This window comes from Mustela nivalis (genome assembly GCF_964662115.1).
Source record: "Mustela nivalis genome assembly, chromosome: 8".
Lineage (NCBI taxonomy): Eukaryota > Metazoa > Chordata > Mammalia > Carnivora > Mustelidae > Mustela > Mustela nivalis.
The window spans coordinates 96227905-96252677 of record NC_139027.1 but is presented as its reverse complement, the minus strand read 5'-3'; the positions used below and the strand labels follow the sequence as shown (position 1 = coordinate 96252677).

General features: G+C 50.2%; 1 protein-coding gene across 1 annotated transcript; it reads left to right on the top strand.

Annotated features, from left to right (window-relative positions):
- Positions 1 to 14926: 14926 nt before the first annotated feature.
- CST7 (cystatin F) lies at positions 14927 to 24470 on the top strand. Its single transcript, XM_082744341.1, has 4 exons — positions 14927 to 15145; positions 21757 to 21929; positions 23300 to 23416; positions 23957 to 24470. The coding sequence occupies exons 1-4, from the start codon at positions 15076 to 15078 to the stop codon at positions 24032 to 24034; spliced, it is 438 nt and encodes a 145-aa protein (XP_082600467.1). The 5' UTR covers positions 14927 to 15075; the 3' UTR covers positions 24035 to 24470.
- Positions 24471 to 24773: the final 303 nt, after the last annotated feature.

The following is a 24773-nucleotide window of genomic DNA, read 5'->3' as shown; positions in this document are numbered from 1 at the left end:
TTCTTCTTCATGGCTATATTCTATCATAGATATGACCACATCTTCCTTATCCATTCATCTGTCAATGCACATGGGTTGCTTCCATGTCTTGGCTATTATGAATAATGCCACAGTGAGCACGGAAGGGCAGATATTTTTTTGAGTTAGTGTTTTCATTTTCTTCAGGTAAATAGCCAGAAGTGGAATTACAGAGTCAAATCGTAGTTCTATTTTTAATTTTTTGAGGCACCTCAATAGTGGTTCACCAGTTTACAGTCCCACCAACAGTGTGCAGGATTATCTTTGCTTCACATCCTCACCAACACTTGTTATATCTTGTCTTTTTTATAATAGTCATTCTGACAGGTCTTTTCATGTACCTGTTGGTCAATTTATGTTAAACGAGAAGAATAGTTTCTTGAGTCCATAGCGGGGTACCCTTTAAGTAAAATTAAAAAAAAAAAAAATCTTGTGCATATGTATATGTTTGTAAGAGCATGGAAAGAGATGTGGGAAGATGTATAGCAAGCTACCAACACAGGTTACCTTGGGGTGAGGAGTGTCTGCATACTTGTGTGTGTGTGTGTGATGAGACTAATTTAAAATCCTCAAGTTAAAATGTCAGCTCGAAGAGTCTAGCTACACCTCAATCACAAAAGTAGAATGCAATCATCAAAATTTTAAAAATTAGCTTATGAAGACAGCACTTAGATAATGAAAAGACAAACCACAGACTAGGAAAAACTATGTATGATGCATACATGATAAATGATATATATCCAGAATATATAAAGAAATACAGATCAATCATAAAAAGATAATCCAATTTTAAATTGAGCAAAAAACATGAAAAAATGTTTCACAAAATAAGATGCATGGAATAAGTATATGAAAAGATGCTCAACATCACTAGTTATCAGAAAAATGCAAATTCTAACCACAGTGAGATGCTCTTCTGCACCCACCAGAATGGCTAAAATTAAAAGACTGACAGTGTCAAGTGCTGACAAGGATGTGGAGCACCAAGAACCCAGGCACCCCACTTAGGAGTGAATAATGGCACAGCTACTTTGGAAAACAGCCTGGCAGTTTTTAATGAACGTAAACATAGTTACCCAATGATTTAACAGTGCCCGACCAAGGGAAATGAAAATGTAAGTCTGCACAATGAACACATTATACAAGAACATCTATAGCAGCATTTTTCATGACAACAAAACCTGGGAAAATGTCTTTGTACATCAACAAGTAAATGAACAAACAAAAGGTGGTCTATTCATAGGATGGAATACTCCCCCCAAAAAATGAATGCACAAGCCATGCACGTACCTGCCTTCAACCTCAAGAATATTATGACACACAAGAAGTGGGCTTGGAGTATCACCTCTATGATTCGGCTGACGTGAAGTTGACGAGCCTGTGGTGAGGAACCAGAATGCTGGGGGCCTAGGGAATGGGCACACAGGCACACACCATAGAGGGTGGAATGCTGTCTCCACTGGCTGCTGATTACCCAAATGCTTGAATTTGTCAAAGATCATGAAACTGTCCACTGATGGCCTTACATTCAAGTCACCCACAGGAATTTTGTCTCTATCAAATCAAACATCATCATTTGGATTAATCTGGATGGAGCCAAGGCAAAGCCAAGGGCCCGGGGCTACAGCCAGAGCAGGCCAAGGCACACATCCCCCCACCCCCGCACCCCCGTGCCGGCCTTTTCTGCAGGGCTTCATCACCTGGGTTCTCAGCATTGTGTATTCCAGGTCTGGATTTTCAGCACATTCCTCAATATTTCTTTTCTCATTTCTCCATAGCCTCCCACCCCTGCTCCTAGGGCACCATGTGCTAGGGGCTCTTCTGTTTCATGTTTTCCCACCCCCAACCCACTACTGACACCTTTGTCTGTCATAAATTTCCCCAGAGCAGGTGTCGAAAGGCAGTTTCCAGGGAGCATGATCAGGATGTGAGGCCAGGAGGAGAGGCTAAGATGGGAGGCAGGCTGGTAGCCACCACAGGGCACTGGGCTCCATGTACTGGGGCTCTGAGACTGGGAAAGTGAATTAAATCACGTTATGAGCTTCTGCCTTCATTACCTCGGCGCCAAACATCAGAGTAAATTAGCCACGGGGGAAGGCTGCAGGCTGCAGAAGGTAATAAAACATATTGACACTGGCAAGAGTTAATTAAAGCTTTCACAATAGTTCGCTCAAGAAGGCCCCTTGAGTTCAAGCCAAACCCCAAAAGCATGGGGAAATTGATGAAATTCACACCTATCCCCAGCCTGGCCATCTAGGTGAGTACTAATAAGCCATTGACAATTAACGCAAGTTTACTCCTTCTTAAATAACTTAATTTGCAAAAGCACAGTGTGAAAGACAGCATCCCCATTCTGCAGACAGAGGCAAAGGCAGTCTTAGAGATACACGCTTGTTTTTTTAGAGAACACTTTAGCTTTGGGCAGAGAGGAAATAAATAAAACAAAAGGTCACCTGGTGCACCCGTTCATTCAGGTTGAATGATGATGCTTCTCTTTGGGGGCATGGCCAGGACCCCATCCCCGGACAGTCAGTAGAGCCAATGGACACCAGGTTGAGAGGAGAAACCAGGAAGCCACTGGGAGAATGTGAGCCACACCTGCAGGCACGCAGCGCACAAGGGAACCACACACAGGACAGGAGCAAGTTGCCACAGGGAAAGCACCTGCCGTACCCCACAGCCACTGGCTGTACTTGGGGCCACCAGGAGAGGGGTGGGAAAGACTGGGAGCCTTCAGAACAGAACCATGTTTCCAAACCCATTACAAAAGGACATCAAGACTCTGTCTACCTGGTTATTTTAGGGATTAACCGTACTTCTAAGTTGCTGTGTAAGCTTAAACCAGCAATTCTCAAAGTGGGGGCCTAGATGAGCTGTGTCAGACATACTTGGGAGTTGGTTAGAAGTGCACATGCTCGGACCCTGCAAGCCACCTTCCAAATAGAAAGCCCTGAAGGAGTGCCTAGCCACCAGGCTCCAACAACTCCAGGGAGTGCTGACTGTCTGTTCTTCTCAGTGCCTTTCTTTTGAACAGTCACACTGAGGAGGGCCCGAAATTGGGTCCCTGGCATAGAAGGGAACTTGGTGACAGCTAGAGTAGATGTAATGGGGAATCGTAGCAGGTAGTGAGTTTTCCATCTCCAAGGGAGTTTAAACAGAGACCAGTCATTGGGCAGAGAGGAATCCCCAGGATTCAACATCCGCTGAAGCATGGCTTACTTTGTGTTGCACAGACACAGTAAGACAAACTGATGGATGGACAGATGGATCCTAAAGCAAATGTAAAAAAAAAAAGTTACGTGTGGAATGAATGAGGGGGTGGGCATATGAGTGTCCATTGAACAATCTGTTCAACATTTCTGAAAAATTTTACAATAAAGTGTGGGAAGAAATCAAATGAAGAACTTAATGTAATAACCATCTTTTGATCCTGGGCTGTGGTTCTCAAACACTAAGTCCTGTAAATGCAGTCAGCCACAGGGTTGGATCCCAGGGGTTTTGGTGGCGGGGGGCAGTAAAACACCTCAGCAGATTACTCTGCAAGAATAAAGATCACTAAAGATGGGACAAAGGGGAGGGAAGTGGTAAAAACCAACCCCTAAATTCTCCCACATAGAGGGGCTTGTTCAGGAAGGACCAAATTAGAATCCAGGAATTGCAATCTGGAGATTTTTTACAAGAACCACGGAAAGTAATGGTAGAAGGAAAGCCACTGATATGTTATCTGTGGTTCCACGTCAGCATCAAGTCAAATGAATGACACCTGAGAGCTACAGATGCTGGAGAGAAGATACACCCAGGGCACATAATTAATGCAGTAGTACACGAATCACCAGATGCAGAGGGTGACTGTGGCAGAGACGCCATCTCCATCCATCCATTTAAGTCAGCAATTATTCCATGACAAATGCAGAGAGTAAAAAGGAGGCCAATCAGGACCATGGGGCAAGTATGTCTAGTGGGTGGTCAGCCTGAGAACTGCACCACTGTGCGTGGGGGTTTACCTTGATCCCCAGGAGCTTTGCTCATTCTCTTGGGGCTCCTGGGTAGCTCACTCGGTTAAGCATCTGACTTTGGTTTGGGTCATGATCTCAGGGTGCTGGGATCGAGCCCTGTATCAGGCTCCCTGCTTGCTGGGGAGCCTGCTTCTCCCTCTCCCTCTGCTGCTCCCATATTTATTCTCTCTCTCTCAAAAGAAATTTTTAAAATATTTAAACAAAATAAAATAAATTCTCACTCCCAGCTCCACACCCAGATCCACTGAATGGGGATTCACTGAAAAGAAAATAGGCTGCCTTTTTCCCAAGGTTGTAGGCCTACTGTAATGAGCGGCCACCGTAAGAACCAAGAATCCCCCTGAAAGTTACCTTGTCAGAAGAAGGTGCTCTTGGGGTCCCATCCACATCCCAGTGCCTCAGTGCAGACAGAAGGTGGCTGCAAGCACCAAATCTGCCCTAGGTACTCTGACCAGTACTGTGACAGCCCTCACCATGACCCTACAGATCCCTCTCTATCCAGCAGATGAGACCCCCAGATGCCCAAAAAGAACTTGCTCATTAGCTCCCCGCCCCCCGGATATTGTGTCCGTGCTTCATTCTTCTAGCCATGTCTTCTGGTGTGGAAATAAGACTACCCAAGTGGGCAAAAGCAACATTTTCAGAGCTTGTGATGACAAGGGAGGTAAGCCACCATCTCCTGCATGTGGCAGAGACAGGAACATAAGCCAGGGAGCAGGAGAGCTTTATGACAGGAAAAAGGGAAGGTTTCAGGTTGGACTGGGGATGTGGCAGGGCAGGCAGATGATCAGATGTAGGGCATCCATGGGGCTGGTTAGGGAAGCCTATCAGCTTTCTTTCTGGTTGATGCTAAGTTGGATACAGGGACAAAAATTAGGGAAATTGGCAGTTATTGACCAAGGTTGACAGTTGGGCTAATTGCTACAGAGGCTGTGGGCTGGTGTTGCAAGCTCTGGGTCAGGATTCCATTGTCACTAACGGTGTGGCCACTGTCCATCATGTGAACGTGTCTCTGACTACAATTGCCTCCCTGATACTCTGGGTACACCCCAACCTTTGTCTTCGGTTCTGTTGCAGGGACTCAGCACAGGATCCTCCCTGAAGGAGAAGAATGAAGGCTGAGTGGTTTGTGAGACAGCTGAGCTGGGGCATGCCCCTGAGGCCTCACCATCTCATGGCCTGCCACCTTGCAGGCTGCAAGGGTGCACATCCAGTGGTGGTGGTGGGGGGGTGCTCAGCCCTAAGCTTGGCAGCAAAAAACAGAGATCTTCCTCTTCCTGACACATTCCGGAGCTAACAGGGGAATGGCCCCCAGAGATGCCCAGGCCCTAACCATGAGGTCAGTTTGCGGATGTGATTAAGGATGGTGAGGTGGGAGCGGGGGGTGAGAGATTGCCCTGGTTACACCTGTGATCCGTCAGCATAATCACACAAATCCTTAAAAGGCAGAGAATCTGGCTTTGGTCAGAGAGACGTGAAGAGGGAAGACAGGTCAGAGAGATGGCTATCCTTATCAGTCAACAGCCCACATGTCCCTGAGATGGCACTGGGCTCTGGACTCTGAGGCATCCAGCCTTGTGCTTTTTCCTTTTCATCCTCTCTGGTGCCATCCTCTTCCAAGGATCTCCCAGCTCCAAACCCCCAAGGTCGAGGCTATCCCTTGCACATGAGAGCCTGATTCAAGGAGCTGCACCTTATCTACACAGGGCCCTTGGCTCTCCCGGTGCCAGATAATAGGTCACACAGCTGTCACTGTTCTGCCAGGTGAGGCTTAAACAGCCTCACCAATGACTATGGAACAACTCATTCTCCTGGGCTACCCAAGTGGACAAAAGCAACATTTTCAGAGCTTGTGATGACAAGGGAGGTAAGCCACCATCTCCTGCATGTGGCAGAGACAGGAACATAAGCCAGGGAGCAGGAGAGCTTTATGACAGGAAAAAGGGAAGGTTTCAGGTTGGACTGGGGATGTGGCAGGGCAGGCAGATGATCAGATGTAGGGCATCCATGGGGCTGGTTAGGGAAGCCTATCAGCTTTCTTTCTGGTTGATGCTAAGTTGGATGCAGGGACAAAACCATTCATCCCCCTGGGCTCAGGCAACCCCAAGAGTGACCCAATGATCCAGGACCACATGATGAAGCCTGGACTGGCCTCCACTGTCCCCAGCTATAGCCACAGGGAAGCAGCATGACTGTCCTAAGAAGGAGCACCCCAACACCCACATGCCACACCCTTGCTGGTGCCCTTCCTCTAGCTCTTGCCCCTCTTCTCTCCTTCCAAGAGAGCTCCGCCCTAACCATCAGAATCCAACTTCAATATCCCTTCTATGGAGATAGCGCAGCCCGTCTGTTATGGAAGAGTTCCCTGGGGAGCCAATGAGATGGTGCTGGGTGAGCAGCAGCCTGGCGGAGAGTGAGGGCAGCTCAGGAGCAGTGATGGGAGTGCAGAGATGTCATGCCATGGGCCAAGGGGAGGCAGGCTGCCCCTGGGAAAGGGTGTGGCCCTGTCCCCATCAGCTCTCTTCAGTCAAGGATTACCACCCCCAGGGCTGGGGAAGTGGGTACCACTGGGGGCCCTGTGCCCACGGAGCAGCCCAGGCAGAGAGAGCAACTCCACCCTCTGCTTCTGCTGGCCAGGCTTGGGCCTGACACCTTCAGGACAGGCTCGATGGCTCTGCAGACAGAGCTCTGGTCTCCAGGCATCCTGCTGGATCTAATAGAGGGAGGGTGCCTGCTTCAAAATGCTTATGCATACCTCGCCATCATAGCGACACAGCCAGGTGAGGAATCCCATCCCCACACAGGGGAGCATGTATCAGGACTTCTCTGGACATATACGCACAAAACATAAGGGTGAGAGGAACAAAGAAAACACCTCCCATCCTGTCAGTACCAGGCTCTGCTCCTGCTCTGGTAACCAAACCAGAGCCCTGGGGCTGACCAGAATGGGTGGCTGATGAGGCTGACCTACCAGGGTTCTGAGCTCCACAGCTCCAAGCTGAGAGCACCCCCAATCCACACAGGAGAACCAGTAGAAAGAGCTGGCATCTCTGTTCTACAAAGTTCACCGGCTACAGACAAATAAGGGCTGCTGTATTTGGCAAGTCAAATACGGAATGCCCAGTTAAATTTGAATTTCGGATAATGAATAATTTTTGGCTCAAGCATATCCCATGCCATATTTAGGATATACTTATACTAATAGTTCACTTGTTGTTCCTCTAAAATTCAAATTTAGTTTGGTGCCCTGTATTTTAACTGGCAACCTTAGGTAATGGGACGTTAGAAGATACGCCAGGCCTTTAAGTCACCTCCAGGCAGAGGCCACAGCACTGGCCACAGGGAAGGCAGGTTGTGTCCAGCCTCCAAGAACCAAGACCATTGTGTTGTGCTGAAAACTACCATGCTTGTGCACCTGAATTCAGTTCCACCCTTTGACCTGGGCTTATGTCCCTGCTGCAAAGTCCCTCAGTTCTCACGGTAAACAGCATTACCACCTTCTGTACACTCCCAGACTGGCTGGCCACTGGCAAGCACATAGCCTTGATACTGACACAGCCACAAACCTGCTTTCCATCTATGTCAGCTAGAGCCCTTTCATGTTGAGGGAGGGGAAAAAAAAAAACAATAAACAGCAACAACAACAACAAACCCTTGAAACTCCAGTATGAATGGTTTTACATGGCGAGGGATTTTATGAGAACTCATAACTGGAAAATCTAGCAAGTATGTGACCTTCAGGATGGGTTTGATTCAGGGGTTGCCATGGCTGACTCTCTACAATTCTCCTATCTGTGGCTTCCTCTTCAGCCTGCCCTCATATACCAAGACACCTTTTAACTCTGGGGGCTACAGACTGCTTTATTCATCCAAGGGAGGAAAAGGAAAGGAAGGAGAGGGAGTAGGATGGAGGAATGAACGATAGCTATTCCTTCTTCAATTATAGAAAATGAATCGTTCACTGGACTCTGATTGACCCACCTTCAGTCACTTGCTCACCTGAACCAAGTGAGTTGACATGGGCCTGTCAGAGCCCAGTCCACAAGCTGGGGTGGTGTTAGCTTCTCCTGAACCCCTTGGCTACAAGCCAGCATGCCTACTGCCCCCTGCCCCATCCTGGCCATGCCCAGCATGATGAGAACAGGCAGCACTCTCACTGAGTAGGTCAAGTCAGGGAGATAGGGAGACAGTCTTCACAGCAGGTAAAGACACTGAATCTTTTCTGGACCCACTTCTGGCAGATAACTCACCCACATCAGTGCATCCCCTTCCACATGTTTTTCTTACGATGTGACAGTGACACTGTCTTGCTGAGACTAGGGTTTTTTTCCTATCCTCTGAATCTAGATAGTCTGTGGTTACCCTGGAAGGAACACTGTGTTCATTTCTGGGATCACAGCACCAGCATGTGGATAAAACTCTCCTCACACTCTCAACAGCCCTGGAGAAACGTGTAAACTGCATTATCTGTGAACAGAAATATACAAAGACAAAGATCTGTCTTGTAGCCTCACCACTCAGATAAGTACCATGGACTTGAAAAAGGAAAGTACAGGCAGAACATAAGGCTATCAGAAACAAACCAACAAAAAGAAAAAAAACAACAACAAAAAGAACACAAAGGGATCAGAAGCCCATCAGCTAATCCTCTCCAGGGACACCCAGTTTTTGTTTCTGCCATAAAAACAATCTCTCACTCTCACAACACACGGAGACTCCTGAGGCCACTGCTCGCTCTGTGAGACTTTGTGACTTTTCCGCTAACCGCCCTTCTGAATGGTGTAGCAGCACCGGCTGCCTGTCTCTGTCTCAGTGAACTGGGCCACCATTAGATACCTCTATTGCCAAACCAGCATCTTCAGGCCAGTCAGAGCTCAGGAGTCACCCCCCACCCATCCCAGCGGAGCTGGTGCCAACGTGGTGGGTGCAGATGCCGCAGGGCCAGGCACTGGGCCCAGCAGCTAGGACCCAGAAGCCAGAGCCACACTGCCAGGGCTTGGGCCCCTGCTCTTCAGAATGTCCTGCAACTTGTCACCCTCTGTGGGCCTCACTTTCCTCTCTGTACAGTGATGGAACAGGGATGAAGTGAAGAAGTAGTCATAGCATGCTGACGAAGTCCCCAGCATGTAGTCCAGCATGTCGTAAATGCAGGCAACACACTCTCTCTCACTGTTAACATTTCTGTCACTAACTGATGGAGCCCTGGGACCTGGTTGTGGCCAAGACAGGCTGCAGGGAAGCTCAGGTTTGGGAAACAGTAGGGTGGTTCAGATGTTCCTGTGGCTTCTCAGCTGTGTGGCCAGGCAGCTGGGTACAGTACAGTGTTAGAACTGGATGGTCTGGTCATCTGAGCCCCTGGGCACAAGCACAAGCTAGATCCAGGAAAGACATTCAGCCATCAAGCCAGTGCTCCCCACCACCCCCTATTGTCCTCTACCCAGCCTCTCAGAGCTCCACTCTGGAGTCCAGTTTGCCCTCCCAGAATCCTGGCTTGCACTTTGGGACTCTCCCTCTCTCACCTCACTACTCACGTCCAAGCCCCTGCATCTCCCTCACCTTCAGACTGTCCCTCATGAGGCTGGACCTCCTAAAATCCCATCCCTCGGGTGAGGGCCACGGACTGACTGAGGACTGACTGGGTGCAAGAACAGAAAGTTGCCTTTTCTAGGATTAAATGCACTTGCTCAAGTCACATGGTGTAAAAATCTGAACCCAGAATCCCCTCAAACTGGCCTTCTGACCCCACACTCTTTCTCACCTCTGTGGAAACAAACAGATGTGCCAAGGAACATCAAAGGTCAGATCTTGAAAGTATCCTACAGGGGCCTGCCAGCTCTTTCTTCTGGACAAGGCTGTGGCCTTCCACTGTGTCCTGTAGAATGCCAGGACTCTAGAATGTTCCCAGAATCCTGAGTTGCTAAGCAGGTGAATCTGCAAGTAGCCTCCTCGGCTGGAAAGAACATGGTGGAAGGTCCCATTAACCTTAAAAAATATAAGTCACTTATCTTAACAGCAAAAATGGGTTTATTCAGGAATAGCAGAGAATTACAACTTGGGACATATAAGCTACTGCAAGACCATAGGCAAGCCCAATGAAGCAGAGCAGCATTATTTTATGGAGAAGGAGGAGGAAGTCAAGAGTGGTTATTTCGAACCTAATTCTACCAGAAAGAAGCAAGAATTCAGGGTGTTGATGATTTCTCATTGGCTGATTTGTAGGAGTAGTAGATTTCTTGCAAGAGAGGCAGTGAACATCTTTTCCCTAAGGGAGCCTGTAATTGATGATTTTTTCCTGCTGAGGACTCTTCTGTTGGGTGTCTGTAATTGACAACTCTTCCTGTAATTGGTGTTGACTGGTAGGACCCTACCTTCCAGCCTCCCCATCCCACTTTAGTGAAGGTTCTTTTACTGATTTTCACAGTCCAGACCTCAGGCTGAGCCTCGGAGCTGGTGTTAAGCCCAGCACTAGAATAAGCATGCTGTGTGATCCTAGTCAAGTACTTCCCCTCCCTGAACCTCACTCTTCTCATCTGTAAAGCGGGGACACTGACACTCATCTTAAAGACAATACCCATCTTATGATCTTATGATGGCAATTCACTGAGCCAATTTGCTAACTGGTGCATGCAGGAGGTGTTCAACACACAGAAGAGGCTCTTTTGAGTATTTCCATCCACTCAACAGGCACTCTCAGACCTTTCCTGCCTCTGCCTTGCACCCCTGCTTTCCAAAGCTCTGGACCAGCTGACCTCCCAGAGTGTAGGGAGAAGGCCATTCGGCTACCGGTCTGACAGCTATGGGCAAACAAACCTTTGTCATGTTTTTCAAGGGATGTGGCTTTTATGACCTTGTAGGTGCCCAGCAGGCATTGTCTCTTTATCCTTCCACAGATTCTATGAGGTGCATTTGCATTGCCACTGGTCTGCAGGTGAGACACAGGCCTTGGGGGTTCCCTTCACACCTGCTCCGATTGGACCTTCACAAACCACAAAGAGTCCAGCTTGTGCCCTTTGTGCACATGAGATTCTCAAGGCTCAGGGAGCCCGAAATCACTTTTTAGGACATTCTTACTCCCTTGTTTGCCTTAAGGAGCCCAACAGCCATGTTGGGAGGTCCAGATGGCTAGGAACTGAGGATGGCCAACAAGCATGTGAGCTCGGAAGGGGATCCTTCCCCAGTTGAGCCCTCATGTGGGACTTGGCCCCAATTGGCACTTGCATTGTAGCCTGGGGAAATCCTGAAGCAGAGAACCCAGCTAAGCTTGCCCAGTCCTGACCCACAGTTATCCTGAGACAGTAAACCTGTGTTTCAAGCTGCAAAGTTTGTCATTGTTTGTTTATGCAGCAATAGATAACTAATCCAGGCATGTCATTGGATTTTGAGGCATGTCATTGGATTTTGCTTGCAAACTGCAAAGAGAACTGCAGTGGAGGTAACAAATCAGGTACCCTGAGAGCAGGGCCTGCCTGGGAGTTCACACTGTCTGTGCTGAGATGAACCTTCTGCAGTAAATTTAATGTGTTTGCATTGGCTGTGAGGCTGCCAGCTCTGTCTAATATGGCAGGAAGGAGGGACATCAGAGTCAGGGAATCCAGGCCACCCAGGGGCCATGTCACCTAAGCTCCATCCCCCTCTTTTTACCCCAATGGGAGGCAAGGAAGAGCTCTTAAGAGATCCTGGGAGAGAGGGACCCAAACCTAGGTCCCCACCAATGTCTTTGCTTCCTACCCACCGAGCCAAAGATATGAGGCTCCTCAGCTGTGCAGGCTGGGCCTTAAAAGTCCTGGCTCAGAGGTTCTAAAAAAAACTAGACTCCACAGCTTCATGCCCAGTGGAGGGATGGATCTGGGGCCCTGGCCATATCTGCTCGGAAGGAAGAGCACCCTGGCCAGGACATGTCCCTCCCACATCCATTCACCCCAGGAAACTCACATAGTTTTATGCTTTATGAACAGTTCTTCATTGGTGGGATGCTGCAAGGCCAAAGCCAGCAGTGGGCATCATATGGAGGCCAGAAGATATCATGTGTGTCAGTGAGACAGGAAGACAGGAGGGAAGACAAAATTGGTTCAGTCGGTGCTTCCCAGACTTTAGGGGCCGGAAATTCTCCTGGAGAGCTTGTGAAAACAGCCCCACTCACAGAGAATCTGATTCAGAATGTCTGGGGTTGGGCCTGAGCATCTGCATTTCCCTCAGGTTCCCAGGGACTCCTGTTCCAGGGACCACACTTCCAGCAGCAAGGGGATGGAAGGACAGTGGATGATGGATGAATGACAGGGACTCAGAAGAAAGCCTATCACCCCTGCATCAGTTCAGGCAGGTCTCAGATGGGACAGAAAGAATGCGTGTAACACAGAGACACATGGCCACACACAATCGCATACACACAGAGACATATATGAATAGAAAAGCCTTTCATTCAGATTCAAGAAACACACACGGGCACACAGATGCATATGCATATATAGAGCACAGAGACACAGACACATACATATACATGATAGGCACACATAGACACCTTTAGGTACAGACATGTACACAAATATATGAGTCAAGGTTCTCCAGAGAAACAGAACCAATAGGGTGGGGTGTGGGTGGTGGTGGTTGTGTCCATGTCTATAAAGAGATTTATTATAAGGAGTTAGCTCATATGATTTGGAGGCTGAAAAATCCAACCAGCAAACCTGATGGTATAAGTTCCAGTTGAAATCTGAATCCTAGGGCAGGAGGTTGAAGACAGTCTATTTGTGTAACTAGAAAATTATTTCTTCTTCTTCAGCCTTTAGTCTACACAAGCCTTCAACTGATTAGACAAGGCCCTCCATATTGTGGAGGGCAACCTGCTTTACTCAGTCTGCCAATTCAAAAGCTAACCCAGGGGCGCCTGGGTGGCTCAGTGGGTTAAAGCCTCTGCCTTCGGCTCGGGTCATGATCCCAGGGACCAGGGATCGAGCCCCGCATCGGGCTCTCTGCTCAGTGGGGAGCCTGCTTCCTCCTCTCTCTCTGCCTGTCTCTCTGCCTACTTGTGATCTCTGTCTGTCAAATAAATAAATAAAAAATCTTAAAAAAAAGAAAACAAAAGCTAACCCAGAAATACCCTCACAGGTACATGCAGAAATAATGTTTAACCAAATATCTGGGCCAATATCTGTGACTCAGTCAAGCTGACACACAAAATTAACCATCACAACATATACACACAAGCACACACTCAAACAGACTTATACCCAAGGCACATAAGCACATACATAACCTCCTTTTGTGCACAATCAGAACAACACACTTATGTGTGTTCATACTCCCAACATATGCAAAAACAGAAACAAAGACAGACTCGTGGATACACGCACATACACACAGTGAACAGACACAGATATACACACTTACACACATGCACACATACACATACACACTCTTCCCCCAGAGAACCCTGAAACTATACTACTGTAGAATAGCTCCTTCGTGCTGTGGCACTTTCTCATTTAACAGGGCCCCTTGTGCCTTGCCCTGAGGCACCAGCCGAGGCTTGTCTGAGTCACACAAACCCAGATCTCTCTACCCAAAAGCAGATATGCTGCAGCAGGACCCATCTGGAAAAGGCTCAGCCATCTCATTTCTCCTGTCAGAGTAGTCCTAAAGTCGGAGAGGGGGGTGCCCTGCAGCTAAGACTATGCAATGTCTTCTACCCCAGCCCCGAGCATGTACACTGAGGAAGTCTCCAAGCCCCCACCATAACCATCAGGGGAAACTGAGGCACAGAGAGGCCATCCCTCAACCAAGGTCATCCAGGTGTTAAAAGGCAGAGCCAAATTCAAACAAATTCAAGCCATGTGCTCCAGAGACCCCACTCTAACTACTGGGTTGGGCATGTAAAGAGAAACAAACAAACCTCTGGGTCACCGTCTGTTCTGGAAAACCTCTGTTCTTCCTTTACCTTTGCTGGTGTGGAGCCAAAGCTGGGCAGTGATCAAACATTTAACCAGCAAACACTGCTGTCTGCCAGTTTCCAGATGCAGAAATCACCCAGAAGGAGCATGTTTCCTGGCGATGTCCATTCTCTGAAATTTCAGTCTACACCCCATTTTCCTGCCCACTTTCTAAGAGAGGATGCCCACTCACACCAGCAGAGGAGAGTCTCCTGCAGGGGGCCGCTCAGAACGCTGAAATCCTGGGACTGAGAAGCATGTCCTTTGGAGAAGAAAACCCAGATGATTCTGCTTTCAAAACCCCTGATTTCTGAAAAACAATCTAGGGGTTTGAAGGGGTGGGGTGGGGGGGAGGTTGGGGGAACCAGGTGGTGGGTATTAGAGAGGGCGGATTGCATGGAGCACTGGGTGTGGTGCAAAAACAATGAATACTGTTATGTTGAAAATAAATTGAAAACAAACAAACAAACAAAAAACCACCCTGATTTCTTTTTAAGATTTTATTTGTTTGTTTATGACGGAGTGAACAAGATAGAGCACACGCAGTGCGGTAGCTGGGCAGGGTAGGAGGCAGAAGGAGAGGGAGAAGCAGACTCCCACCGGCAGGGAGCCCAGTGCAGTCTCATCCCAAGACCAGGGGATCATTACCTGAGCCCAAGGCAGACTCTTAACTGATTGAGCCACACAGGCGCCCCCAGTAACTTTTTAAATGCGATGTCCCTTCCATGCACATTTCAAGGGTAGACACTCGCAAAGGTTTTGTTTTCTCACAGCTCTCATTTATCTTTCTCCTCCCCTTGCAAATACTCTCTGTTTGGAAACTCAATAAAGGAAGCGGTTGACTTTGTAGCCCAGACATGTGCAGGTGAGGAGCTTCTGGTCAAAATGATTCAGCAAGAAACCATCACCGCCCACCCCCACACCCTCCACCCCTACGCCCATCCCCCTTCCACCCCTACCCCACCCCCCTCACGGCGCCGCCCCCACCCGAGGCAAGCAGCCCCCATCCCGGCCAGGGGCGGTTTGCGGGGCGGGGCCCCCTCTTGGCTCCCTAGCACTACCGTTGGCAGGGGCCCCAGCTTCCCCAGCGCGCGCTGCCCTCTGCGCAGGCAGCCATGCGGCCCGTTGGGGTGCTGCTCGCCTTCTGCTGCCTAGTCTTGAGCACCACCGGAGATCATTTGCGAGGTAAGAGCAAGATGTTCCCTGGGCCGCTTCATGCCTGGGCTCCGGAGCTCTGGCGGCTCCCCGAGGCGAGGTCCGACGGCGGGGGGACGCGTCCTGAGTTTCCTGCCTGGGCCCCAAGTGTCATTGCTGTCTTGCCAGCCCCGGGGGACTGCTCCGCGGCAGGGGCAGGCGGCTCCGCTCCAGGCAGCAGCTGCCCTTGCTGGGTTCAGGGATAGGGGGTCTGGGGCCTGCCTAGGGGCAAGAGAAGAGTCCTCTGTAATCCCCCGCCCTGCGGTCTCAACAGGGACTGAAAACTGTCTACCCAAAGGAGACTTCCCTGTGGCCCCTCCAGGAGGACCAAGCTCTGGGATGCCCCTTGGTTGTTAAGCAGTTTCTATCTTATGTCTGTGCTTCCTGCCTGCTGGTTGCTGTCCTGTGACTTGCCCACCGACTTGCCCACCCCCCACCATCAGAGCCCAAGGATCAGACACTTCCTGCCAGGCCAGCACAGGGGAGAAGGGGAGGGAAGGCACTGCTGCTGTGCTCCAGAAACTGAGGCACAAGGAGATTAGGTTACTTGCCCAAGTTACTTAGCCTGTGAGCACAGGTCCTCAATAGAGCAGAGGAGCAAGCCATGCCATACCCTCATTGGAATCATAGGCTATGGTTGCTGGTGGAGACTTAGAGGGCCCTCACCCCATGTTCTTTAACCTGGCTAGTGGAGGGATCACATGCCCTCATGGTGACACTTGCTTCTGGCCCCTGGACTGTCTTGGGTCAGTGCTGCATGTGGGGCCCTCAGGGATAGGACACCCACCTCCTCTTTCTCCCCAACCTTCATTCTTAGCTCCCATGCTGAGGCCTCTTCTCAGGATACCACCTTCTTTCTCTGCCCCTCCCCCCGACTTAGTACCCATCCCAGGGGCACAAGTCAGGGGAAGAAACCGAATGTTCAGAACAAAGAAGCACACTCCTTCACACTCTTTAGTGAAGGGTCTCCTGGAGAGATGTGGAGCCTGCCATCTTAACTGCATGGCAATTTAATAATTGATGGTCATTGTCAACTGTTTTGCCAACTTCTTTCCCCTTGCCGCCATTTCTTCATGGAACAGAGCAGGGACAGGAACAGGACTGCATGGGGAATTCCAAGACAGGTGGCACTGGACGACTGTTAGTGTCCTCTCATGGGCAGGCCTCCCTCTGCCACGGCTCACTGTTGGACAAAACCCTCTCCAGTCCATGCCCAAAAGGGAGCCACCTGCCCCATCGGAGCAGCAGACCTCCCCTGTCGGACCTGCTCTCTATCACTGAGCGCCAGCTGGAAAGTCCAGAGCCTACACACACATGCAGAGAGCAGTGTACTACAAACTCCCCAAACCTTATAGCTGTGGAACCTGCAGCCTCCCTAAGCCTCAGGATCATCACCCAGGAGATGGGTAAAGAATTTCAGTACCCCTGGGCCTTTGAGAGGCCTGACTGCGCTGGCACGTGGAAGGCATTCTCACTGGGCCTGGAGTGCTTGGCAGCCACCTGTCCACATCCCTGCTCTGAGTCTCTGCCACACAAGTAGCCTACCCACGCCACCCCACACACCCCTCTGAAGCAATCTCTTCTGGTGCTTCTTTCATTTGACAGATGAGGGCCCCAGCAAGGGCCTCAGAAAGAGGGGCTTGGAGGTCCCTCTGTCTGGTGGTTGGACAGAGACAGGAACTCAGCCTACCCCAACTCTGCTCCCACAGCTCCCACAGCCTTTCCTTTCCCTCCTCGGAGAACAGATTCCAGTGCCTTCTTGTGGGGGTGACAGGGCCCCTGATGTTGGTGTCCTCTGGGCATGTGACCTCCCCATGTCCAGACATTAAAGTGCACTGATCTAAATGCAGAGCCCTGTGGCATCTTCCCTCCCTAAGCCCTTCAGGACTTAGGAAATTGCCACATCAGTGTCCTCAACACTGTTAGATTCTGTTGAAACCCAAAAGCCCTTTCTCAACCTGTTAAGAGATAACTTTCTCCTGGGAAGCTCCACAGGGCTGCCACGTCACATTCTGCCCCCCTCCCCTGCCCCCAGCCAAGTTTTCGGTGGCTCATCTTCTCATTACAGGTCTTCATAATTAGATGAGCCTGATTTAACCCTACCCTGCACTCCCCTGGGGCCTCAGTCTCTCCCCTGTAGAATATGGACCCACATGCTGCCTGCAGAGTGGTGACAAGGGAGGGACAGCTTTAACTCTCCTGCTCCCCAGACTTTGGCTGCACAACACACACACCCCAGATACCACATCTCTGAGGACAGCTCAGGCCCCCTTTCATGGGGAAGGGACTGACCCCCTGGCCCGAACCCCAGGCCACCCAGCCTGCACTGTCACCATCTGCTCAGTACTCACTTGGTGGCCTCCATTCTTCCCTGAGAGAGAGCTCCTCTTTGGGATGTTTATTCTCCATGAGAAGCCTTTCCCTGCCGATTTCTCTTGAAGAATCCTAAAAATAGATTTGACTTTCAACTCTTTTTTAATTAAAAATTGAACTTTTATTGTTTCTTTAGACAACTGCACTGATGAAACTTTCCTGACTTAAAGCCTATATTTTAGGAAGACATGTAGTTAGATAAAAATAAACCAACTTCAGTATTTTCCCTAAACTTTTTGTAACATTACCAAATCACTTAGGAAATGACATCATGTGTTCCAAAAAGACACACATCTGGGGTTCAGCCTCACCTACTTTCACTTCAGTTTTTTTTTTTTTTTTCCTTTCCTAAAATGAAAGAGTGAGCAGGGGCAGGGTCCGAGAGAGAGGGAGAGAATCTCAAACAGAAACCCCTCGGCGTGGAGCCCAAGTTGGGGCTTGATCTCACGACCCTAAGATCATGACCTGAGCAGAAACTAAGAGTCAAATGCTTAACTGACTGAGCCACGAAGGCTTTTTCTTTTGCTTCATTTATAATCCTGCTCCATGCAAGCTAAATTACATTTGATACATTTTATTTTAAAAAAACATCAACAGTGGTTACTAAGATTGACTTTTAATTTGAAATAGTAAGAGTGATAACATTTTGTTGCTCTTGTTATACTTTTCTGTATTTTTCAATTTCCTACCCAAAATAGACAAGCTTATAATCACATAAAGCAATTTATACAAAGCAAAACATAGAAGCTATGTTGATCCACAGTAGGGAAAGGGGGAGCCCTAAGCTCTGACGGCCAGAATACACTGGAGGTTCCATCCCTTGCGCAAAAGTAGCTTCTTTCTTTCTCTGCCAGAAATGGAGGAGCAGAAATGAAGCCTGCAGTTGTTTGCCCAAATGGCTTTTGGTTTAAAGTACAAATCACACTGGACTTCGTGTGATGCGTGAGCACGGGTGCCATGGAAGCAGCCCTCGGCCTGCCCCCCCACAACTTAGGGTGTCTGTGTGCAGAGCCCAGAAGCCCCCCAGCACTACCACCTGAGTCACAGCCATGGGGGTGGCTTGGGGAAATGCGGGTTCCAGGGCTTGACCCAGTCTGACCAGCCCAGCTGCTGGCACTCAATGATGCCAGCAGAACACAAGCAGCTTTCCTTGTTTCCATCTTTGGAGACTTTTAGCAAAGATTGTTCTAGGAGGGCTGGATTCTTGCAAAGGAGAATCCCAGTGCTGGTCGTGGACAGAACTTGGACCGGCAGATGGCCATGACCCTGTGTTGGGCAAGGTACCGGCAGTATGCTGTTTTCATCAGGGACAGAGGGCCAGTTACATGGGGCTGCTAAAGCTTAGGGAGCCTTGCAGAGGAGTCATGAGATTCATCTTGATGTTTCAGCTTTGGGTCCAAGAATCCAGCTGGGGGAGACCCAGCTTGGTCAGGCAGTGCTGACCAGGGGATGACCAGGGTCATCCAGGGTCCCAGAACACACATAGACTCGTGTCTTCTCTGCCTACTCTCAGTGCTCCTTCTGCTACACCCCATATCGGGGAGGGCAGACCACCCAGCCAGATGCCCCCCAAACTGTCCTGGTTCTCACATTAAGCAGGGCTCTCACATACACAAGAGCTCAGAGCAGGTGCACAGCATATAACCACCTGCTAGGTGGTTCACCAGCCCAGCCAGCCCACTGGCCCCATAACCTAACCCCCCATACAAGGTAGGTGGTAGTTCCCTCAGCCCCTTCTGTCAGTCCACATGGGTGGGAGACTCCTTGTCCCCAGTGGGACATCCCAGTGCAGCTTTTGTTAAAGCTTCCATGCTCTGTTGAATTCATGCTGCCAGCTTCCTCCCCTAAAGTTGAGATTTCTTCACCGGGGAACCAGATGGTATCTTGACTCCCCCAGAGCTTTCATGCCTTCTGCCATTATTTTCTACCACCCAAATATACTCAGGTGTCTCGGGTCTGAGCTGGAGCTTGTCTCTCAGGAGTGGACGGGGTGGGGGTGGCATGGAATGGGCACAGGTCAGCACCAGTCTTTCCACCTTATATATGCTCAGCCCGGAAGCTTGGTTACCACTGCCACTACCCACACTCCCCAAGTCTCCACTTCCTGCTGCCTCGGCACCTCTGCCTCCTGCTAAACACAGTCTCCCCAGACTGAACACAGATGCCTGAGCCACCGGTGGTCCCCGAGATCATGGCAGAGGGAAGCAGAGTGAAGTCTCAGGGCAGTGCAGTCCCATGGGGTCTTCAGAAAGGACACCGTGTCCCTCTCTGCATCCACCACCATGATCCCATGTGGCTACTGAGCCCCTGAAACGGGGCCATGCCACTGAGCTGCCCAACTTCACACTGTTAAATTTAATTAATGAATGAAAACAGCTCAGCTCTGAATTATCTCTGGCATGTTAACATTTCAGGGAAATCTAGGAGAGCGTCTTCCAAAAGAGAAATCTAGGAGAGCACCTTCCAAAAGAGGCAGCAGTTTACAAATCTAAAAACCCTCTTTCCCTTCTCCCTCCTCTCAGTTTATTTAGATTTTCCCCCCAAACTGTTATTTTTTTAAGATTTTATTTATTTGACAAAGAGAGAGAAAACACAAGCAGGGGAGGGGCAGAGGGAAAGGGAGAAGCAGGTTCCCCACTGAGTACAGAGTCCAACACGGACTCCATCCCAGGACCCTGAGATCATAACTTGAGCTGAAGTCACATGTCTGACTAAGCCACCCAGGCACCCCAACTTTTTGTTATTTTTAGACATCAGTTATCCACTGTAGAAATTGACAGAAACTTAAATTAACCATGAGCCACCAACCAGAAAAGGCCACCACTTACTTGTGGCCATACAGAGCCTGTGGGGTTTTTTACAGCCCTGTTTTCTTTATAATAAAATCTGAAGTTTGTAACCCCAATGAGCACACACCCATGGTGGGCCCAGCCTTGCCTCTCAGCCCTTCCCCACAAGCCCTCCTTGCTTTGACCATGCTGGGGCCCTGAACCCTCAGACCCCTCTGTCTTCCCAGCCCCCAGCTTGCTCTCGGCCCCTCCACCCAGATTGGGGCAGATGGCACAGCCTGGTCCTACATGTGCTGTGGACAGACCCCTGCACGACTCCCACCTTACTTCACCTGCTGCGCGGATGTCTGTTGTGCCTGTGTATTTATGGAACGTGGGCTCCAGTGAACATAAGCTTCTGTACGCCCAGTACCTACAGAATGAGGAGGGCTCCAGAAGGGCCACGGAGCGAGCTGGATGGAGGAATGAAGTCAGGTCCTTTTCGGTGAGGGCCCTTGGAGTGTGGCCAGGCTCTGCTTCTGTGGGGCCTGAGACAGAAGATATGGAGAGGAGAGGGGCAGATAATGGGGGTCCCTGGTTCTGACAGACACTGGGGGACCCATGTGCTGGGGTAGAAGCCCCTCATGTTCCTTACCCCATCTTTTATCCAAGTATGGGCCTCCTTGGAATATTGGAAGAGCATGGAGGGATGAAAGAAAGTCAATCATCCCTCCCTCCACCACATGCCAGCCCTGCAATGGAGCTGTGTGGGATAAAGTCGCACGGCCTGACCCCGTCCTTGGACTTGCACCCAGATGGGCATGGCAGGAGGCAGCAGATGAGGGGCATCAGGTGCTACGCTGCTGCCAGAAGCCAGGTGCCAGGGGGTAGCCCCCGGATGGGCTAACCCAGAGCCTGGATGCTGGGTGGACTCTGACAAGAATCACTGAGGGAGAGGACAGCAGCCATGTCCTCACACAGGAGAAGGCAGGACAGACCCCTGGGCACTTCTCCGTGGTCCACTCATTGGGGACAAATGGAGGGGCTGGATCTAGATGACAGTGTCCTCAAAGGCCAGTGGGGCACCTTCTTCTAAGCCCTGGGGCTGTGTCCTATCTGGAGGCTCCGCCACCTGAAGAAACATTCAAGGTTTCTTTAACACATGTTAGCAACGACTCTAGGTTCTGCAAAAGACTGTGTGGGCAGGCACAGCGAGCTGGGACTACATTTTATACCTCACGGTGCCACCCCTCATGCTTAGTCCTCAACTCTGAGGAGGGAGAAATTGTGGGGCACACAACAATGCACTGTGGGGAGTGGGGTGGCTGGCTGAGGGGTAGGTAAACGACCAGGGGCCACACAGGGAGCAGATGGCAGAAACAAGGTGTGAGGTGTGACCCTGGGCCCAAGGACCCTGGTCATAGCAATGCTTTTGTCTGTTTCTATGCGTCTCTGTTTCAGGTTTTTGTTCCCAGACCCTTAACCCAGATGGGAAGCCAGGATTTCCCAAAAAAATAAACCCCCACGACCCAGGAGTCCTCCAAGCAGCCAGACACAGTGCTGAAAGGTTCAACAACTGTACCAATGACATCTTCTTGTTCAAGGAGTCTCACATCAGCAGAGCTCTGGTCCAGGTGAGGGTTGGGGACACCTCTAAGAGGCCAGGCTGCAGTGGCTCCTGTCTTACCGACCTGCCTAGTGCCCATCTGGAACCCAGACCCAGTCTAGGAGGCTGAGAGTGGCAGCCACAAATAGTCCATGAGTAGCCAGAGGTACCCTGGGCACAGTAAGAAGGCCCTGAGCCGCCTCTTGTGAAAACAAGCTCCTCCTGGGCGGAGCCATCAGGCTGGGGCCCACAGTACATCTAAAGTGGAACCCAGGAGGCCAGGGGTGGAACAGGCCCTCACAGATGGGCGTGCTGAAGGCTCTCAGTCGGGGAGAAGCAGAATGCCAGCCTGCAGGAACCACTAACCCATCAGAGCCCCCACCCTGGCTTGCCCCACCTTGCCCCATTGTCTGCACCACAGCGCCAAGGGACCTCTTGCCATTGTCCATATGGGCCCACGTCACTCAGAGAGCTTGCCCAAACCACTGCCTCATCCCCACACACAAACCCCAGGGAAAGAGGGTGAGGGGGTCCCACTCTAACACCAACAGTTTTTAAGCATACTGATAACGGTTTCTCCTGTGTAATAGGATTACTGGAAATTCTTATAATCCTTATTCTTTTCAAAAATCACAAATTCTTTAAGAGCAGCATATTTTCGTGATTAGAAAGCATGTGGCAGAAAGGGAAGCTGGTATGGGGTGGGCTTTAAAAGATGATTTCCCATCGGAAAGTGTTACCTCCCCAGGGACTCAGCCCCAGGGACTGTGTCATCTTTGTGAGCCAGACTCTCAACTCCTGCAGAACAGAACAAGTTCCTGGTGCGTCTGCCAGTGCTCAAGGGAGGGGGCGGATGGGACGTTATCCCTCAGTGACATTGGGACGACTTTATTCCACCTGGGCCTTGGCAGGGCTGAGGCTTTATTGGGAGACCATAGTGAGAAGGAACCAAGTTGCTGCCACATGCAAGTGGAAAAGCTTTATTTTCTAACTGGGGGAGAAAACAAGCTACCACTGCTGGCACTCACGGCGGGTCAGCACTGGCCACAGGTAGGTGTCGGGGATGGAGGTGAGGCACAGGTGCCGTCCCCACTGATGGAGAGCTCTGGGCAGGAAGGAAATATTCTAGGACAGACCCAGAGCGTCAGTCTCTTCTGGGGACGAGAACGGGCATCGTGAACAGGAACGACAAAGGCAGAGAGGGGCCTGGGTCCAAGCAGCAGCTTCCCTCCCAGAGTTCTCTGGTGAGTCCCAGACAGGCCCCTACACCCTCAGCCCCTTTAAGGGGGCATATGTTGGCATCCTGCCCCACTCTCCATGTCTCCTCCTGCTGGTAGAGGAGCAGCCACCCTTCTGTCCTGGACCGAGTAACACCCACCTGACCCTTTTTCCCCTTAGATCGTGAAGGGCCTGAAGTACATGCTTGACATGAAGATTGGCAGAACTTCTTGCAAGAAGATCCAGCACCCTATTCTAGATAACTGTGACTTCCAGACCAACCATACCTTAAAAAGGGTAAAACGAAGGGGTCTCACCTCCTCACAACCACTCACTGATGTCCCAGCCCTCACCTGTTCCCCGGGCTTTGGGAAACATCTCTGCTTGCAAGTTTCCAAATCTCACTCCCAGCATCCCTGCAGTGCCCACAGACCCGGGAGAACACAGAGAGGGCTCCCAAGAGGCAACGTCCAACCACCTGTCCTGAGGGGCACAGCTCCAGGAAATCAACACCCGGGGCTTGGGGCCAGGGAGGTTAGAACAAAAGGAGCTTTCAGACAGTTTAGAAATCATATACACACATACACATTCAGGAGAGAGCAAACATGACAATCTAACTTGCAAAAGAAAGTGAAAAGCGTATATTCTTAAACCTCTCAACTTCTCTGCAGATGTGAAATTTCTCAAAATAGAAACTTAGGGCAGGGGGAGAACGTCATAAGGAAGAGGCGTGCATGCACAGCCCACAGCAGCAGCACGGGGGACCTAACCGCTGTGGAGAGTTTCGGGAGGGTGGCCTCTGCGACGGGGGTCTCAGCGTGCCCTTCTTTGTTGCAGACTTTCAGCTGCTACTCAGAAGTTTGGGTCATCCCCTGGCTCCAGAAGTTCGAGGTGTCCGTTCTCCACTGTCACTGACTTCTGCCTCTCAACTACACTGCACTCGTGCTCTGTACTGCGCTAGGTCACAGCCCAGCCCTGGCTGTCACAGGCCCTCGGACCTTCCGAAGTAGTCCCCAGTGAGCAGAAATGGGAGTGCCCCTGGGCTCAGCATAGGGATTATGTATTTTGCATTTTCTTCTAACCCTAATTTCTTCTAACCCTAATTTCAATGATGCTCTGGTGGTAATTACTCAGGTTCTGGACCCCCGAGTGAGCCTCCTCCCATCCACTCCCACCTGATTACTTGGTGGTCCCACATTCAGCAATGAAAGCGCAGAGATCCATCCCTTTGACCAAATTAACGGTTACAGCACTGGGCAGGGGGACAAGTCAGCTATTGTGCATCTTGACCTTTTGTGCATGAATAAAGTTATGAATAAATATGAATAAAGAACTGACCATCGCAAAGCAACAACTGTTGCTTTTTCCCTGTTAAAGGAAGTCAGGAAGGCGAGGTGAGCAGTGTGAGGGATCCCCCTCACTGAGTGGTCTTATGAGTCTAAGTGATTTCCATACAGCATGTTGGAGCCTTTTCCAGCCTTTCACTGCTAGCTAAAATATACTGAAGACCAGAACAGCTAGAAACAGGCCAACCTGTGTCCACATCATGAACTGGCGTAACGAGTAGCACCCCATTTTGGAGGGCACTGACGCTCCAGCTGGACTTTCTTCTAACCAGGAGTCATACACCCAAGTTCCCTCCACTGCCTTGGAG

What these genes read in the sequence shown, in the direction of transcription:
- CST7 (XM_082744341.1), top strand. Translation starts at nt 15,076, where the DNA reads ATGCGGCCCGTTGGGGTGCTGCTCGCCTTCTGCTGCCTAGTCTTGAGC. An exon ending in CACCGGAGATCATTTGCGAG is followed by an intron (nt 15,146 to 21,756) that starts GTAAGAGCAAGA and finishes TCTCTGTTTCAG; the next exon opens with GTTTTTGTTCCCAGACCCTT. An exon ending in TCAGCAGAGCTCTGGTCCAG is followed by an intron (nt 21,930 to 23,299) that starts GTGAGGGTTGGG and finishes TTTTCCCCTTAG; the next exon opens with ATCGTGAAGGGCCTGAAGTA.